Source organism: Suricata suricatta, chromosome 2 (genome assembly GCF_006229205.1).
Source record: "Suricata suricatta isolate VVHF042 chromosome 2, meerkat_22Aug2017_6uvM2_HiC, whole genome shotgun sequence".
Classification (NCBI taxonomy): Eukaryota; Metazoa; Chordata; class Mammalia; order Carnivora; family Herpestidae; genus Suricata; species Suricata suricatta.
Genome location: NC_043701.1, coordinates 39,782,336 through 39,800,825, shown reverse-complemented (window position 1 = coordinate 39,800,825; position 18,490 = coordinate 39,782,336). Strand labels below are relative to the sequence as shown.

General features: G+C 41.0%; 1 protein-coding gene across 3 annotated transcripts in view; it reads right to left on the bottom strand.

Annotated features, from left to right (window-relative positions):
- ELMO1 (engulfment and cell motility 1) overlaps positions 1-18,490 on the bottom strand; it is a 522,106-nt gene that overhangs the window by 389,611 nt on the left and 114,005 nt on the right. For all 3 annotated transcript variants that reach the window (XM_029924925.1, XM_029924946.1, XM_029924936.1), the window contains exons 3-4: positions 17,679-17,719; positions 16,612-16,684 (exon numbers count right to left, since the gene is read on the bottom strand). In XM_029924925.1, the coding sequence (XP_029780785.1) occupies positions 16,612-16,684; positions 17,679-17,719 (114 nt within the window). The remainder of the gene's footprint in view (positions 1-16,611; positions 16,685-17,678; positions 17,720-18,490) is intronic.

Here is an 18,490-nt window from a genome sequence, read left to right as displayed (position 1 = left end):
TCTGCCCCACACCCCACTCACACTGTGTGTGTGTGTGTGTGTGTGTGTGTGTGTGTCTCAAAATTAAACATTAGAAATTTTTTTCAAGGCTTTCCAAATAGTATAGTGACTGTTGTTTCATTAGTCTTTTTTTTTAAGTAGGTTTCATACCCAGTACAGGACCCGACACAGGGCTTGAATTCACGACCCTGAGATCAAGACCAGAGCTAAGATCAAGAGCCAGACACTTAACCAACTGAGCCACCCAGGCGCCCGTTTTATGAATCTTTTATCCTTTGACACAAACACATGATGTCTACATTGGGTTTCCAGCACAAAACTTTGAGAAAATGTAGTCTAGTAGCTAGACAAAAATAAACCTCATTTCTGAAGTATAAAAACCATGAATGAGATTGTGCTTAGGCAGTCTGCAATTAAGTTGCTGGCTTTGGAACACAGTGTAAGAATCCCAGAGTCTCTTTCAGAACTATTCTCCCCCACTGATAACTGGTTTTGTTCTTTACTATTGCTAGTTTTGTTGAGGAGTATTCTAGTGTTTCTAGGGCCATTCTTGGTAAACAAGTGCCTGCCTTCAGAGTGTGCCACTCATGCTGTCTCTGAGCATGACACAGTTAAATGTTTGAGTACTTGAGTCAATCTATTCATTGGTTTAATAGCTGGACTAGAGAACATGGAATTATCATGACCCCTGGCATTTATCTTTGCTTGCAATTCTAGAAGCAGTCCTATCTTACCAAACCCAAGCTAGGGAGACTAAGCAAAATAAGTTAGCTGTCTGTGTAATCACATGATAGCCTCTATCCAACAGTCAGTGGTAAACATTAAATAACATGCCATAAAACCACTGACATCTGAGTAATTCTGATGGCAGTCAGCACCTCCTCTCTCCTGCGCCTTCTCAATTTATGTGACTCAACTTAGACTGGCATTTGTTATTTTTTTCTTCATCCTGAAATAAGTAGATATTCTTCCAAGTCTTCCCTAGAGGAAAAGCACCAAATGATTTAAAATGATAGCTCCCATCCAATTCCCAAACTCTAATTAGGAAATTCTAAAACCACCCAAAAAATGTTTTTACAGAAAACTTCAGAAAGTCTACTGCCAATTTAGTTTGAGTCACTGAGAGCAAAACACCAGGATAGAGGTGAGATGACATTTCCAGAAAAGGCAGTGGCTGGCCAAAGCCAATGCCAGGGCTGCATGGCTCGTGAGCAAGGTGAGGACAATCTATGTGCACGTGTGCGGGTGTGTGTGATTGTATGTGTATTTCAATTTTCACAAGTTGGGCTTGATGGATTGAGAAAGAGCTGAGGGAAGCCAAGCAGTGTCTATCATTTCATCCTAAACAACACCACGGGAATCAAATTCCCAGGTGTGCCGTACGTCTACCCTCTTGCCAATAGCTCAACCCTAGCCTTTTGTCTTCATCAACTGAACTGGGAAAAATCTAGTATGTTTTTAAAGTAAAAGATTTTTAAGTTTATTTATTTGAGAGAGAGAGAGAGAAAGAGAGCAAGTAGGGGAAGGGCAGAGAAAGAGAGAGGGAGAAAGAGCATCCTAAGCAGGCTCTGCACTGTCAGCACAGAGCCTGATGCATGGCTCAAAACTCATGAACCATGAGACTCTGACCTGAGCCAAGATCAAGAGTTGGATGCTTAACCGACTGCACCATCCAGGCGCCACCTAAAGTAAATGTTAATAATATTAATAATCTTTTGGTTCCTGACTTGGAGAAATTCAAAATGTAAGGTCCGGGGAATGATTATAAAACACTGTTTGTTCGCATGTGGCAAGATGCTACAGACGGAATGCTTGTGTCTCCTGTTTATTTCTTAACTCCTAATGCCCAATATGATGGTATTAGAAGGTAGGGCCTTTAAGAGGTGACTACGTCATGAGGATAAAGCCCTCATGAATGGGATTAGTGCCCTTATAAAAAGAGACCCTCAGGAGCTTTCTCTCCCCTTCTGCTATGTGAGGGCACAATGAAAAGATGTGGCCTCTGAACCAAGAAGCGGGTCCTCGCCAGACACCAAATCTGCCAGCGCCTCCATCTTGGACTTTTTGTTTCCAGAATTGTGAGAAATAAAATTTCATTGTTTATAAACCACTCACTCAGTCTAGGGTATTTAATTATAACAGCCTAATAGGACTAAGACACAAGTAGATACAAAATGACCTATTTCAAAGTCTTTTTTGTTTTGGTCCAAATTCTTGCTCCAACCTCTGTTCTTGGTGACTTGTTTTCACCACACGTGTACATGTAAAGCCAACTGCAAACAGCTGTGCAAACAGCTGCATTTGGTTGCTCACTGGTTATTGGAAAATGGGTCACCACAGCGGAGTGTGACTATCATAAGCTTCTCCTTGATTTAATGAAAAGGAGTGTGTGGGAGCGGGATAGAGAATGCCAACAAGGTTTCTAAGTCTTGGCCCATATTTTCCTTCATGGAAACTCTGAAGTATTAGTTCAAGCCTAGAATTCTCTCCATTCTCCTGTGACTACTGCTTCCTTCAAGCGAATTGCCTAAAATAAAGAACTTAAGATAGGGGAGCCACATGAATATTAATAGATCCCCAGGGTGAAATAAAGTAAAACACACTTTCTCAGAATTGAACAATCACATAATTGGGGGTAAATTATCTCTCATAACTATAGTTTGATTCTTAGAGATTGTAATTTGCTATGATGAAAATAAAAATGATAATACTGACTAAAATTGTATTACTGCCTGATTATCTGCATAATAATGATTTATTTGTATAATATAAGGTACGATGCGGGGGGGGGGGGCTCTTATTTCTACCTCCCCATGGCTATTGCTGTGAACGGGAGATAAATTCCTAAAGTTGACCACATTCTCAAAAATAGGTCATTTATTCCAATAGAGAGTACTCCAATCCATAGAACTGGTTTAAAAGTTATTTTATGAAACCTTATGAATGCTTAAAAATTTTAATTGATATTCAGCAAAGTATAGGTGTGTGTGTGTGTGTGTGTGTGTGTGTGTGTGTGTGTGTGTAAATATATATAGTATATTTATTTTGGAAAATATAATTTATAAGCTGTCGGGGACCAAAAGCCAATTGAAACTTTTTTAACACTGATTTAAGACTCTTAGAGAAGCATTAAGATTCATTTATTCACTCTACAATTCCTCCATGGTGAATAATCTGAAAGTGTATGTGCCTATCCTGTTAATTGAATTAACCAACATCATACATACTTATTAAGAGACTAATTATACTTCCTATCTTACAGAGAAAACTGCATCACATTAAATCAACAAACAATCCTTAAACACCTATTTACTTTGTTCAAGAAACCAGGTGAGACACCGTAACAGGGATCTAGAGATGGAACTCGGTTTTTGACTGCAAGGCATTTTGAATGCCTTCGAAGAAAAAAGTAAAGATTAGCACACAAATAGTTAACCGTCAGTTCAAGGCAACAGTAAAGAGATTCAGGTTCTGATCCTCTACCAAATGAACCTAAGTAAGAGACAATAAACTACAGAAAGGATCATTCTGATAGCTGTAAAGAAGAAGGGAGGAAATTTACAAGAAGATTGAATTAAGAAACTAATCTCCAAAATTGGGGTTAAGATTGTTTCAGGCAAATAGTTTAAGGTTTCTTCCAGCTCAAACAATTTAGGACTGGTAGGGAGAGGAGGTCGGCTGTCCTGAAATGGCAGCTATTTTAATAAGACTGCTTCCAGTGTGTGTTTGTTGCTAAGCTTCATCTCCCAGAAGCCGGGTGTGTTTTATTTCATGTCTTTATCCCCAGCACCTAGTCCTGTACCTGAAACACAGTAATAGGAGGAAGGGGCGGCGGAAGAGCAGGACTGAATTCCAGAAGCAAGGTTTATTTGGAGAACAACACTAAGGGAAGTTTGTCTAAAGTTGAGGAAACAAGACAAAAGATAAGCAGCAGTGAAAATGCTGCCTGAGGCAAGGCTGTGACACACCTCGATGGCCAGGTTAAACAAGTAAGCAACCGGACCTTGTTGCTCTCTCAGCAACTGAGAGGCTGAGCAACTGAGCTCTTTCAGCTCCAGTTCAGGGAGCACCCAGGCATACAAGCCAGTAAGAATTCATAATGTGGGTTTTCATCATATGCAGGAATAAACGGAAAGCTCTGGAAGCTGCTCACACATCTAGTGGTAGCATTCATCCACAGGACTAGGATGAACGACCTTGTTAAAAATGCTTGAACCCCAGCCCTCAGCTACCGATTCTAAACCTCTAGATTTGACACGTGATCTGCATTTAAGTCTGAGAGCTGCTGTTTTGGAAAATAGAAACTACTCTAGGCGGACATGACACAGATTTACTATCTGAAAAGTAAAGCACTACATATTATATTGTAAATACACTGAAACCATTGCAGTGTATATGTTAATTGGGCAGATTTTATGGTGTATGAGTCAGATGTTTAAAAAATAAAGCAGAAGAGTTCAGATTCTACTTAACTGATTTTTAAATGTGTACTGAAACATAGAGGTCCACATACCGAGGATCAAACTGTAAACCTAATTGATTCAAAAATCATATTACCAATAATCTTTTCAAACATGACCCCCATCAATCATCAATTGGTGTCTATCTAGTTTATCTCTAAACCGAAAACTCTATGAAATTGGGGACTTATCTTTCTCATCCCAGATCATGCTGAAATGTCAAATCTCAGCAAATCAATTTCTCCCTCTTTCATTCCTATGCCCCAACCTATAGGAAATATTACAGATTTTTTTCTACTTATTTTCTTATGAATATGTTAGAAAAATTTTATGTTCTATATTAGGAGTACCCAAAAGGGATGTTAAAATTGAATATGTTAGTCAGATAATTATATTAACATTTTATCTGGCTGTGCAAACCAACAAATTTATCAAGAAGGCAGCATCGTGGAAATAAACAAAGAGAGCAGCTCGATTTAACTGCAATATGTTATTATTAACCATAGCCAAGATATAGAGAAGGTTAATACAAAGCAAGCTTCTTTTTTTTTTTAGTTTATTTATTATTTATTTTAAGAGATAGAGCACAAGTTGTGGGGGTGGTGGAACAGAGAGAGAGGAAGAGAGAGAATCCCTAGTGGGCTCCACACTGTCAGTGCAGATCGCAATGCAGGGCTTGAACCCACAATCCGTAAGATCATGACCTGAGCCAAAATTAAGATCGGATACTTAACCAACTGAGCCACCAGACACCCCCGTAGCAAGCTTTCTGAAGGCAGACATGTCAGGAAGATTCTTGTCTGGTCCCATTTTCTTCTTGGAATCAAGAGAGCTACCCAGCATTTGATGACAATCTCTAGATATATTTCAAAATATCCTTGCATTTCCTTCCTCTCCGTAGTAAGTGGTTTTCTGATCATTTCTAGCATAGGCTGACCACTCTTCCAGTATGTACATTTGGACTAATCACAAGCAAGTCTGTATGTGGTCATTTATGGTTAAGCTTAAAACCATGAGGCTCCCCAATGCTCTTAAAAAAAGTTTAACATCTTGGGGTACCTGGGTGACTCAGTCGGTTAAGGGACCAACTTTGGCTCAGGTCATGATCTCACAGTTCATTGGGTTCGAACCCTGTGTCAGGCTCTGTGCTGACAACTCAGAGCCTGGAGCCTACTCCAGATTCTGTGTCTCTCTCTCTCTGCTCCTCCCCAACTCCTGTTCTGTCACTCTCTCTCAAAATTAAATAAACATCAAAAAAAAGTTTAAAAAAAAATAAAGTTTAACATCCTTAATATGGCCTTACAAGGCCTTGAGAATTGAGGCTCACACAAAACTCTTTAGCCACATTTTGTTCATTTTAAGGGCCTCCCCTTGCACCTTTGTCTTAGATCTCTGATTAAATGTCACCTGCTCCAGGCTAAATTAGGTCTGGATGCTTACATTTGCTTTTTGTGATACTTACCATTGTAACCAGTTAATTTTGGCTCAACATTTATTTGTCTTCCTTCCCTCCTGGACTTTGAGAATCACGAAGGTTGGAACTATCTTGAGCTCAACATAGTGCCTGGCACATCCAGGAAGTCGATACAAGTTTCTTTTCTCGAACATATGCATGCATGGTTTTGTTTTTCCCCCCTCCTGGCATGACTGTTTCTGTTTGATAGCCCTGGGTTATGAGCTGGCAGATCCAGTATAAGCAGCCTGTCCAGAGTCCAGGGCTTTCCAAAAGCTGGTGACAGGCATCCCAGCAGCCATTAGGGCAAGGAGCATCCATAACAGAAGTCAGGTTCAAGCCCAAGTCAGTCAAAAAAGAGAACTTCAGCAGCAGAAGACACAGAGACTTTCACAAGGCCACAGCAGGCAGCAGGTTGTGAGAAAGGCAAGAGAAAGAGCAAAGGGGCAGCATAGAAGAAATGCTTGGAGTCAGGAACCCTGGGAGGGCTGAGGGGACAGGGCAAGATGAAAAGCAGGAGCATTTTTCTTTGCATTCCAGCCTGCTGAGATCTGGTCCTGGGGCACTGGCTCAGGTCTGCAGGTGGAGGTCTGTGCTGGTCACACCTGACGGAGAGGCAGCTTGCAGAGACAGCAATGGTGGCTCCTGGTGAACAAACCCAGAATCTTGTACCATAGGCAGCAGAAAAGGGAATGTGGCTGGGTCAGGAAATTTACAACATTCCTGGGCTCTGGTTTGCTCCAATTAAAATGCCTATCCCAGGGGCGCCTGGGTGGCTCAGTCAGTTAAGTGGCCAGCTTGGGCTCAGGTCATGATCTCACGATTTGTGGGTTCAAGCCCCACGTCAGGCTCTGGGCTGACAGCTAGCTCAGAGCCTGAAGCCTGCTTCGGATTCTGTGTCTCCCTCTCTCTCTGACCCTCCCCTGCTCACGCTGTCTCTCTCTGTCTCTCAAGAACAAATTAAAAAACATTAAAAAAATTTTTTTTCAAAAATGCCTATCCCAGTGAAAGGTCTTTCTAGCAAGAGTAACCAAGACCAACATAAAGTGGTTTAAGTAAAAGAGCGAGACTGGAAAGCCCCAGCAGGTCCTCTCCCAGGGGTGCAAAGACATGAAACAGAAAGAAGAGGGGGAAGTCAGGGTGGGGAGCTTCTCCCTCTCCACCTCTGGGGACTCCCTGTGGGGCTTTGATTCCCCACTCATCTCAATCCTTCCTGCTTGCTGGTTTTACTCTGTGCACGCACAGCTTGCTCCACCAACTATTTAGCTCACGGGAAGATTTATCTGCCATCAGATGTGATTCCACATGACTGCCCGTTCTAGCAAACATCATCACCCAACTCACCTCTGACTTTCAGGTTCCCAGAAGAGGTTATGGGGGAGGGGCAGGTAGGATGAGATGTCAGCTCATGGTGTCATTAGCTCTGGTACAATCAGGAAAGGACACATGGCACCAGGCCATGGAGCTGCTCCACCCAGGAACCAGGGGGAGGACAGCTCCCCAGGGAAAGACATGCCTCAGTTTGCTTTGTGTATTGTTTGGTGGTGGTGGTAGTGGCGGTCTGTGTGAGTGTAATACTTTCTTCAGGGAAGAACACACTCCAAACGTGAGGCTTCCTTAAACTATTTAACATGCAGCCTTGCATTTATTCTCCCTGGTTAACCCTCCTTGTATTGTTCTTTAGTGACTTCCCAACATTTTCTACCCCAAGCCAAGGCAAAATCTAAGACTATTCACGTATTATGTATGAATGTATGAGAAGCAAATATTTCACAGAACCACACATGTAATAGACTGTTATTCTTGTACTCTATTACAGTCCACTCTTAAAGCTCTTTCAATGGACTAAAATGATGTGATTCCCACTAATGAGTGATGACCTACAGTTTGAAAACCCCTACTATTAATCCTATCATCCTAGAATCTTATTATCCAAAAAGTTTTACACTTTCCCACTATACTTTAAATAGAAGAAAATTCCCCAATCTTTTCTCAGTAATACCTCCAATCCCATAATATTTTAGCCACTTTTAAAAGATGAACCAGGGGCCCCTGGGTGGCTCTGTCAGTTAAGTGTCCGGCTCAGGTCATGATCTCGGTTTGTGGGTTCGAGCCCCGCGTCGGGCTCTGGGCTGACAGCTCAGAGTCTGGAGCCTGCTTCCGATTCTGTGTCTCCCTCTCTCTCTGACTGTCCCCTGCTCACGCTGTCTCTCTCTGTCTCTCAAAAGTAAATAAGAAAACATTAAAAAAAAATTAAAAGATGAACCAGGTTGATGTGAGATGTCTTGTGGTTCAGAAAACCAACGCAGAACAGAGCAAGATGTGGCTAACAAAAATGCGCCTGCTCATTCTCGTAGAGAGACAAAAAAAAAGAGCGCGTTTGAAATACAAATTACCCAAAGGCATATATGCAAATTTGAATTGTTCTCAATACAGTGATCTTGAGCCAGCCCCAGGCACTCCTGCTCTCATTTCGTTTAGCGACCAACAGAGACCTCTACCGCTGTGTTAGCTGACCCAATTCGAGGTGTCATCGTGCACTGTCTCTGTGTAAAGCTGACCCTCCCATACAGAGATGGATCCAGTTCCCTTGGACACACTAGCCTTGTTCCAAATGGAAAAGAAGCACTACTGGTGATCTGTGTACCTCCGCGGAATTTCCAAAGCAAACTGCTCAGTTCAACAATGCTGATCAAACCAGGTTATTGGGTCAAGGATGTATGTCGAGCCAAAGGCTTTCTGGAGGGTCAAGAGCTGGTAGAATGAGGACGTTCAGCAGAGGAAACTAAGGAGGCAAAAGAAGACAACGGAAAAATCTATTTTCATCTCCAGCCCCAAGAACTGGTGTGCCTCTCGTTTGTGGTACGGCATGATGAGGAGTGCCTAAACGCCTGCCTCACAGCACAGCCGAGGAGCGTGGGACACTGGCTCTGGAGTCAGATTTCCTGGGTCCAATCCTAACTTACTTACTTACACCCCTGAGCCTCAGCAGTGCCCTCTGTAAAATGGAACATGTAGCAATAAAACCTGGTTCACAGGCTTTCCATGATTTAATAAGATTTAATAAGACAAATAGTCCATGTGAAGCAAGCATCCAATAAATGTTCCCAGCTGCTGTTTCCCCCACCAAGGCCCTCCTGAACTGGCCTGCCAGGGTACTAAAACTCACAAAAAGAGTGTGGTCTTTAAATGAATATATTTCCCAAATTCAGGTCAGACATAGTTAGCCTCCTCAATGACCCTTTTGATTCCCTCTCCCCTCCTATAATGACTTTGTTCTTTCCTCTCCTTCCTCCAAACTTGTGGCCATTTCAAGACTATGTCCCCCACTGGACAGTGAGGTCATGAATACAGAGAATGGAATGTATTTTTCTCCCTAGGCCCTTTGTGGAGCCCAGTACTCAAAGCATGACAGTTGACATGAATTCCACAGAGTACCTGAGTGATCTCCTGACTAGGTGGAACAACCAAGCCCCAGGGACACAATCCTTATCTTCCTAGATTCTAGGAGGCTCAAGGCCTCTGAGAACCAAGAGCACTTGGGAAGTGAGAACAGCATAAAAAGGGGTGTCCCACAAATGACCCCATTTCCTTCCCAAAGGTTGGTGTGGCCAGCTTTGCTGAGAGAGCCCAGATGAGGCTTGGCCATCTCTCTTCTTACAAAATCAGAATTAATCTAAATAAGATCCTGCCAAGGCATATCACTATACTTCAGACATTCTGAAACAGGCCTTAGGAGAGGGTCAACAGTAGAACAGTCTACCAATGGCATCCTTCACTATGCCCTGTTCTCTCCTAATGCTTAGATTTAAGGATGACACGGCAACTTTCCTAAAAAGAAGGTATTAGTGCAATAATCCTACCTTTCACAATTACACAATCCATACAATCCAAATGAAAAAGTATATGCATCCCAATGTTTATAGCAGCATTATCAACAATAGCCAAAGTATGGAAAGAGCCCAAACGACCATTGACAGATGAATGGATAAAAAAGATGTTGGGGTGCTCGGATGGCTCAGTCGGTTCAATGTCCAACTTCAGCTCAGATTGTGATCTCACAGTTCATGAGTTCAAGCCCCACATCAGGCTCTGTGCTGCAGCTCAAAGCTTAGAACCTGTTTTGAATTTCATGTCTCTTTCTCTCTCTGCCCCTCTCCCACTCACATTCTGTCTCTCTCTCTCTCAACCAAAGACATAAAAAAAAAAAAGATGTGGTGTGTGTGTGTGTGTGTGTGTGTGTGTGTATACTGAGTATTACTCAGCAATCAAAAAGAATGAAATCTTACCATTTGCAAGTACATGGATGGAACTAGAGAGTATCATGCCAAGCAAAATTAGTCAGAGAAAGACAAATATCATATGACTTTACTCATATGAGGACTTTAAGATACAAAACAGACGGACATAAGGGAAGGGAAGCAAAAATAATATAAAAACAGGGAGGGGGACAAAAACATAAGAGACTCTTAAATATGGAGATCAAACAGAGGGTTACTAGAGGGGTTGTGGGAGGGAGGATGGGCTAAATGGGTAAGGGGCATTAAGGAATCTACTCCTGAAATCATTGTTACACTATATGTTAACTAACTTGGATGTAAATTTTATAAAATTAATTTAAAAAAATGAAAATGTACAGTTGACCTGTGAAGAGAGAGGAGTTAGGGGCACTGATGTCCAACTCGGTAAAAAATCCACATATAACTTTTGACTCCCTCAAAACTGGACTACGAATATCTTACTGTTGACTGGAAGCCTTACCAACAACATACTGAGAAACATATATTGTGTATGTTATATGTATTATATACTGTGTTCTTACGACGAAGTAAGTTAGGTAAAGAAAATGGTATTAAGAAAATTATAAAGGGGGCGCCTGGGTGGCTCAGTCGGTTAAACCTCCGACTTCGGCTCAGGTTAGATCTCATGTTCGTGGGTTCGAGCCCCGCATCAGGCTCTGTGCTGACAGCTATCTCAGAGCCTGGAGCTTGCTTTCAGTTCTGTGTCTCCTTCTCTCTCTGCCCCTCCTCCTCTCATGCTCTGTCTCTCTGTGCATCAAAAAATAAATAAAACATTTATAAAAAAAGAAAATTATAAGTAAGGTAAATGCATTTACAGTACTGCACTATATTTATTGGGGGGGAAAATTATGTATAAGTGGACCATGTAAGTCAAACCCATGCTGTTCAAGGTTTAGCTGTACTTTGCTAATTTCTAGTGAGTGGAAGACTACTTGTTACAACTTCCTCCAAGTTATCCTTTTATGGACTAAGGAAGCCACAGACTGAAGCTGGTAACACTCACAAGAGGCTGGCTGTAACTTCCTGTATTTATTTTCGTGAGGCAATTACCATCAGGACTAGTGGTCTGGGGTCCACAGAGAAAAGGAATCATAAACAAATTCAGGTATGGACACTGGGGAGAGAGGGTTTCCAGGAGATGGCCTAGAAGACTTTGGAGAAAGACCCACCCATGGTCCAAACTCAGCTTGACCACTGCCCATCTGCATGACCTATACAACCTGTTGCTTAATCTCTCTTGGTCTCACCTTCCTTATTGTAAAATGGAGATAATAATACATACATCATCATCATCATCATCATCAGTCTGAGGATAATGAGTTAAAATGCTTCTTAGGAGTCTCTCTATATTAATTTTTTTGGAAGACAAATCCCACCAGAACACACAATTTGCAAAATAAACAAGTGGAATATGTTAAACTAAAGAGCTTCTTCATAGTAAAGGAAATCGTCAACAAAATGAAAAGGCCACCGTGGAATGGGAGAAAATAATTGCAAATCTTCTATGTGATAAGGGGTTAATATCCAAAATATATAAAGAACTCACACAACTCAATGGCAAAAAAACCAAACAATCCCATTTAAAAATGAGCAGAGAAACTGAATAAGTATTTTTCCAAAGACACACAGATGGCCAACAAGTGCAGGAAAAGGTACTCAACATCATTCATCATCAGGGAAATGAAAATCAAAGCCACAATAAGATCACTCACACCAGTAAGAATGGCTATCATCAAATAAACAAACAAGTGTTGGCCAGGATGTGGAGAAAATGGAAACTTTGTACACTGTTGGTGGGAATGTGAATTGGTAGAGCCAATCGGGAAACCTGCATGGAGGTTCTTCAACTCTTCAGAAATAAAACTATCACATGAACCAGCAGCCTCACTTTCAAATATTCAACCAAAGGAAATGAAAATAGGCTATCAAAGAGACATCTGCACTTCCACACTCATTGCTGCATTATTCACAACAGCCATGGTATAGAAACAACCATAGTGTGTGTTGATGAATGAATGGATAAAAAAATATGTGGCATATAGGGGCACCTGGGTGGCTCAGTCAGTTAACCATCTGACTTCAGCTCAGGTCATGATCTTGCGGTTCGTGGGTCCGAGCCTCCATGGGGCTCTGTGCTGACAGCTCAGAGCCGGGAGCCTGTTTTAAGATTCTATGTCTCCCTCTCTCTGCCCCTCCCCTGCTCATACTGTCTCTCTCTCTCTCTCTCAAAAATAAATTTAAAAATGTTTAATAATATGTGGCATATATATAATGGAATATTATTCAGCCATGAGACAGGAAGAAATCTTGCCATTAGCAAGGATATAGATGGACCTTGAGGGCATTATGCTAAGTGAAATAAATAACACAGAGAAAGACAGATACTCCATTGTATCACTTAAGTCCAACTTGTAGAAATAGAGAGTAAAAAACTGGTTTCCAGGGCTGGAGAGGATAGTGGGCACATAGCAAGAGACTGGTAAAAGAATATAAACTTCCAGCTAGAAGATCAACCAGATCTGAGGAAGCTAGTGCAAAATATGATGACTATAGTCAATAACACTGTTATATAATTTGAATTTTCTAAGAGTAGAACTTAAATGTTCTCAGCAAATAAATAAGTACATGGGGTGATAGATGGTGTTAACTAATCAGATGGGGAGAATCCTTACACAGTGTATACATATGTCAAGTCACCATGTACATTAAAGATCTTACCATTTTATTTGTCAATTATACCCCAATAAAGCTGAAAGAAGACATATAACTCACTTTTTATTTTCCATTCTCTCTGTCTCTCTCTCTCTCTCTCTGGGACATCACCCTGAAATATAAAATTTCTGGAGCAGAACTTGAGCTTGTAGCTGAATCTTAACTTTCTGTAAGGCATTTCTACACTATGTTTTTGCTGAACACGGCTCAACAACGTAACATTCTCTGCCACTGAAAAACCAAAGTTAATGGCCCAATAAGCAAATGAAGACTATTTTGGAAAACGCACTTGGATGACAAGAGAAAAGTAGAGGAGTTGCCCTCCTGAGGATCTTAGAAGAGGATCTCAAGCATCCATCCATCAGTCACAAAATGCATTAGCTTGTCGAGCCTGGAGAATTTTTCTTCTTTCAAATTACAGGTGATATTTTATCTCTGGCAGAGGGTGGGAGACCACCTCATATGCAAGGGAAAATCAGTAACTAAGAAGAACACACACAAGTTTCAAAAATTAGTCACCAGTAACCATGGTAATGCAAATATTACCTAACAACTCACTGGGCTGTAAGTAACCAAGATGATGCTAAATAAGTTACTTTAAAATGGAAAATGGGCTCTCTGTATAGGAGTATCTGCACAGAACTAGATGGACCTAACACCAGAGTGAAAGCAGCCCAGGTTTGCCCCTGTGACCCAGGATCCGAGGTGCCTCTCCTGACCTGTACATGTCATATTGAGTTCCGTATCACATGCACACACAGCTGTGCCCACTAACAGCTGCAGGAGGAAGAGTGATGACATTTTATTTACAAACAAAGAGTGATGATTGGGAAGATGAGTCCTCTTATTCCCTAAACTCTTAATACAAGAATAATCTCTGCTACTGCCCACTGAGGACCGTCAGACTGGATGACAGACGTAGGTGGAGGTCTCTTTCAAATTCAACATTAGCAATGTCCTCAGGCAACACAAAATTTTCTAAAAAAACAACTAGGATGCATAATAAAATAACAATTTTCCCAGGGCGCTGGGTGGTTCAGTTGGTTAAGCATCGGTCTTCAGCTCAGGTCACAACCTTGCGGTTCACAAGTTCAAGCCCAGAGCTGGGTTTTGTGCTGACAGCTCAGAGCGCAGAGCCTGCTCAGGTTCTGCGTCTCCCTGTCTCTCTGCTCCTGCCCCACTCATACTCTATCTATCTCTCTCTCAAAAATAAATAAAACATTAAAAATTTTTTTCATTTAGTGATTTTCCCACTGTTGTGAGTAGTTTCAATTTTTTGTGTATACATTAGTTTTCATTAGAACAAGAGCATAAATATTTTATGAATTTTAAAATTATTCCAAGAATTGGCTGCACACACTCTTCTAAATCAAACTTAGTGCATAACTTCTGTTCATGACACGCAGTGTCTGGTACACATGATACTGGTACCAAAACACAGCTCCAGGGCTATTTCCCCCCAAGTGGTCCCTGGGTTTCCATTAGAATTTCATGGAGGCTCTTAAATTGCAAAATCCTAGGCCATATCCAAAGCCGGCTTAATCTGAGTCTCTAGGGGTGGGATCTGAAAACATACATTTCTAAAACATTCTCCGGGCAGTGAGTGTGTTCTCCAGTCTGAGAATCCCATCCTAGTAATTTCTAGTAAACTGAGGTCTCCTGCCAGTGATGACAGATGACAGGACAGTCACCAGGGGACACAAGCCAATACAGACTAATCAAACGCAGGGATATTGTGATTCCATGACTTTTGGCTGTGGTTTTGCCACAACTCAGGGTAAAAATCCAGCACAATACACATGTCTTGTATATGTATGCATATGACACAAGGATTTACAAACAACACAGGTGAAGGGCTGTGATCTGTCCTATTATATTCTCAGTTTTAATGCTATTGCAACCAACACAACTGGTATCACTGCTCACAAATTGGTAACATTTGAAAAACCCATTATAACTTCTATTGTCCTATAATTGTATCACTCAATAATTTTTACACTTTTTTGTATTATTCTCCAAATAGTAGGAAGCCATCCAATCTTTTCTGATAATACCCTAAAACTTGTACTATTTTAGTTATCTTTAAAAGGTGAACCAAGGTGAAATGAGACAATATTCTGCTTAAAGATATCCACAGAAATATATTTAACTGCTAACATTTAACTTATTTATTTATACCCTCTTTACCTCATGCAGATTATATAAATGCAGTAATTAACCAATGAAAAATAGTAAGAAAATGAAACTAAGGGAAAGTAAAGACAAGAAACTAAGTGTCTATAGAACAAATCAAATGAACAAGTAAAATTAAATATAACATGAGCCAGGAAATCTAGTCCAGTTGTTGACTCTCAACTTTCTGTCAATTAGTAGGAAGAGGAAAACATGATCAATTATGAAAATTCCAGTGTCCATCTGGGAAGAACAAAGCAATTCCTGAGAAGCATTCCCAGGCCTCTGGCTAGACTCCTACTAGGCTGGACTGAATGACCAGCCCTCCACCCTTCTACATACACACTCCTCCAGGGACAGCAAGCCCTCATGGTAAGAGCAGGATCCTCATTACAGCCACAACTACTTGATACATAGGTAAACTGATGGTCACTCTAGGGACTGCTCGCTGATTGGGAGGAACAAAACCTGGAGTCTAAAGTCACCCAATAACCCACTCCTCTATAAGCACTTTGTATTCACTTCTGTCCCAGCACTGACAACCTTGTTATCATGAAAACTGTTGACGGGGCTGAGCCTTCCCTCCCCACCAAGTCCACAAGGTTATAAGATTCCATGAGAACATTATTGGCTCTCTGTATTTCAGTAAATTCTTCATAAAACTGAGCTAAATGCTAAGCTCTTCTAGAAATTCCCACAAGGCAAAGTGATAGAAGCACAAAGAACTGAACTTCTTTTTTGATTCTATCATTTACTATTCATGATATATTGGCCAAGCCATTGGACTCTCATGGTTCAGTTTCTCATCTGTTAACCAAAGCCAGTGCTGTTCACAATGCAGGTTAGTCTTGAAGAAGAAATCCACACAGATGTAATGTGCCTGGCCCAGTTTCTTGGCACACAGTAGGTGTTGAATAAATATTAGTTGTCCCTTCTCCCATCAGGGATCTCTCGAAGACATTGCTTTTACCTGCTGCCGGAACCACATTAGTCCTCACCACTTCCTCCTTCTCCAAGCTTCTTACACAGGAAAAAAAAATCACCCAAGCAGAAAGCAAGGTTCCAAGAGCCACAGAACACTCAGCGTCTACACAATGGCGCCTTTGGAAAGGTTTCTTGTCTACTGTTTCCACTACTTCCACTACTTTAAACAGGAATTAAGAGATTGTTCTTAAAAAACAAATCTGAGAAAGGACTCATGAAACATCAAATAAATGCTGTAACCAAGGAATAAGAAAGAAAAATAACTAGTATATGCACAGTTAGAAGTCAAATATAGTTGCTAAAACGGGGTGCAGAAATCTATCTTGTCTTCACTCCTGAAGGGGCTAACCATTGCCTTGTTAATACTAAAGTAGCAGTCGTTTCTCTGCACACGCTATTTTTTTTGGATGGTAGAAGTTTAAAATTTATATCAGCATGTCTAGTCTAGTCCTGAACACAGGAAATATCAGTCATATTTTAATTTTTTTTAAACAGAATTGTCCCAGATTAAATAATGTGGTTGACCTACCTTTTCTGTGATATAGAAGTTAGAGCTATCAGCATGCTGCAGTGCAAAGTATTCATGGTTGGCAAGGGACCACCTTAAAAATATAAGCATAAACTCATCAGAAAAGCAAAAAAAAAAAGTGGTCATTTTCATTTTTATAGTTTGACACACATAGATGAATCAAGCACCCTACACTTGGAATTTGGCCAGTACCCAACACACCCCACAATGAGGATCCTAAAACAAAATGACATTAGCCCACCTTGCAGCACCCTGACTAATCCTTTCCTACGTGGATCATCTTGGTCATATTCCATGCCAAGTGCCTGGAATGTTGCTCACCTTGAAGCATTCCCTCTTCATGGCTTTGAGGCAGGGGTGTTTAAATATAATGTTACATTCCTCCCCCATTTTGAAGGAATGGAGCCGAAAGAGGAAAATGGAAGAAATTAATGCAATTTAAATTTTTGATAATTGTTACATTTCATTTGTCTTTTCTGCAATCCCCAATCACTATGCTTGCTGCATATGGAAACAGTCCAATTAAGTATCCCAGGTCTTAAATAAACTCCAAATAACACTCCATAATTCTGCTTTGGAAGCAGAAAAGCCTCATGCAATGCTTTCCCTTCAGATTGTTAGGTCAGCCAAAGAGAATTAGGAAAGCTGTAACATTGTAAAGTTCCATGGGGCAGCACAACTACACACTGACTTGTCCTTTACGGGACTTTCACCTTGTATGGGAGCCTGAATGGTCCTCTCAATTTATACCAGACAAGGTGTGTATTTAACCTCAAGAACTTCAGACTGCTCCCTTCAATGTAGGATGAATAAACCATAACTTTTCCAAATAAATAAAACCAACCCCCATGTGTATACACCAGCCATTTCGCACTTTCTGCTCTTTGAGGAACAACAGTAATTTTTCGGTTTAAGAGGACATGTAAATTTTACATAGTAATTCTTGATGTCCTTGGGGAGGTCAGGTAGTGACTTATGAATAATGTTTCATAATTGCTTGGGAATATTTTATTAGCTTCTCAAACTGTGGACTGAAACAAGTCAGATGTATCCTAAGTAACACTTACCCATCACAGACTTCCTTTATGATTGCAGACAGTGGTTTTTTCTGCAAAATAGCAAAAAGAGGAAACGTTTTTAGTTTCATTTCATCATTTTAAACTAAAAAAGAAGAAAGGGGACCTAATAAAAAGATATCTAAGTAAGGAGAATTTCCATTTGCTATTCTTGATTGTTGTCAATGAGTCTGTTGTTTTTCTCAAAGTGTAATCTACTGGCCATCACCACCAGATATTAATGACTTACTACCCTTGTGGTCCTTTTTTCTATTCTTAACATTTTTAGTTAATATGCATACAAAATATGCATCATATTTAACATAGCTGTGTTAAAATCAAGATGAAAACATAGCTCTGTTCAATAAGAGCCCCCAAGGTCAGACGCTCACCAGAATTCCTCGGGATTAGTACATGAAGCAGGCAACCAGCAGTGTGGTGTTATGCAAACAAGCTTGGATTCATGATATTTTTATGAGAACGCGTGGCAAATGGAATAGGAGGCATTGCGAAATTGTTTCTACAAAGTGCATAGAATTCTTCTTCTAACCGTGGCCCTGACAAATGCCAATCATGCAGCAGCTTGAGCTGGACACACTTGACTAATGAGACCATGACACCATGTGCCACGGTGTCAACTGGCCGGCTGACTACAGCTGTGCTTTAGGCCTAACAGCCACAGCTGTGTTCTGCTCTGCCTGCCCCCAGAGAGAAGGAATGCAGTGTGGAGAGAGACACACAGCCTACCCAGGGATGTTGAAACCTCTCTACTATGGACACAAACAGACCCCCCCCTTGTCTGTCTCCTGGGGTGGGCGGTAGCA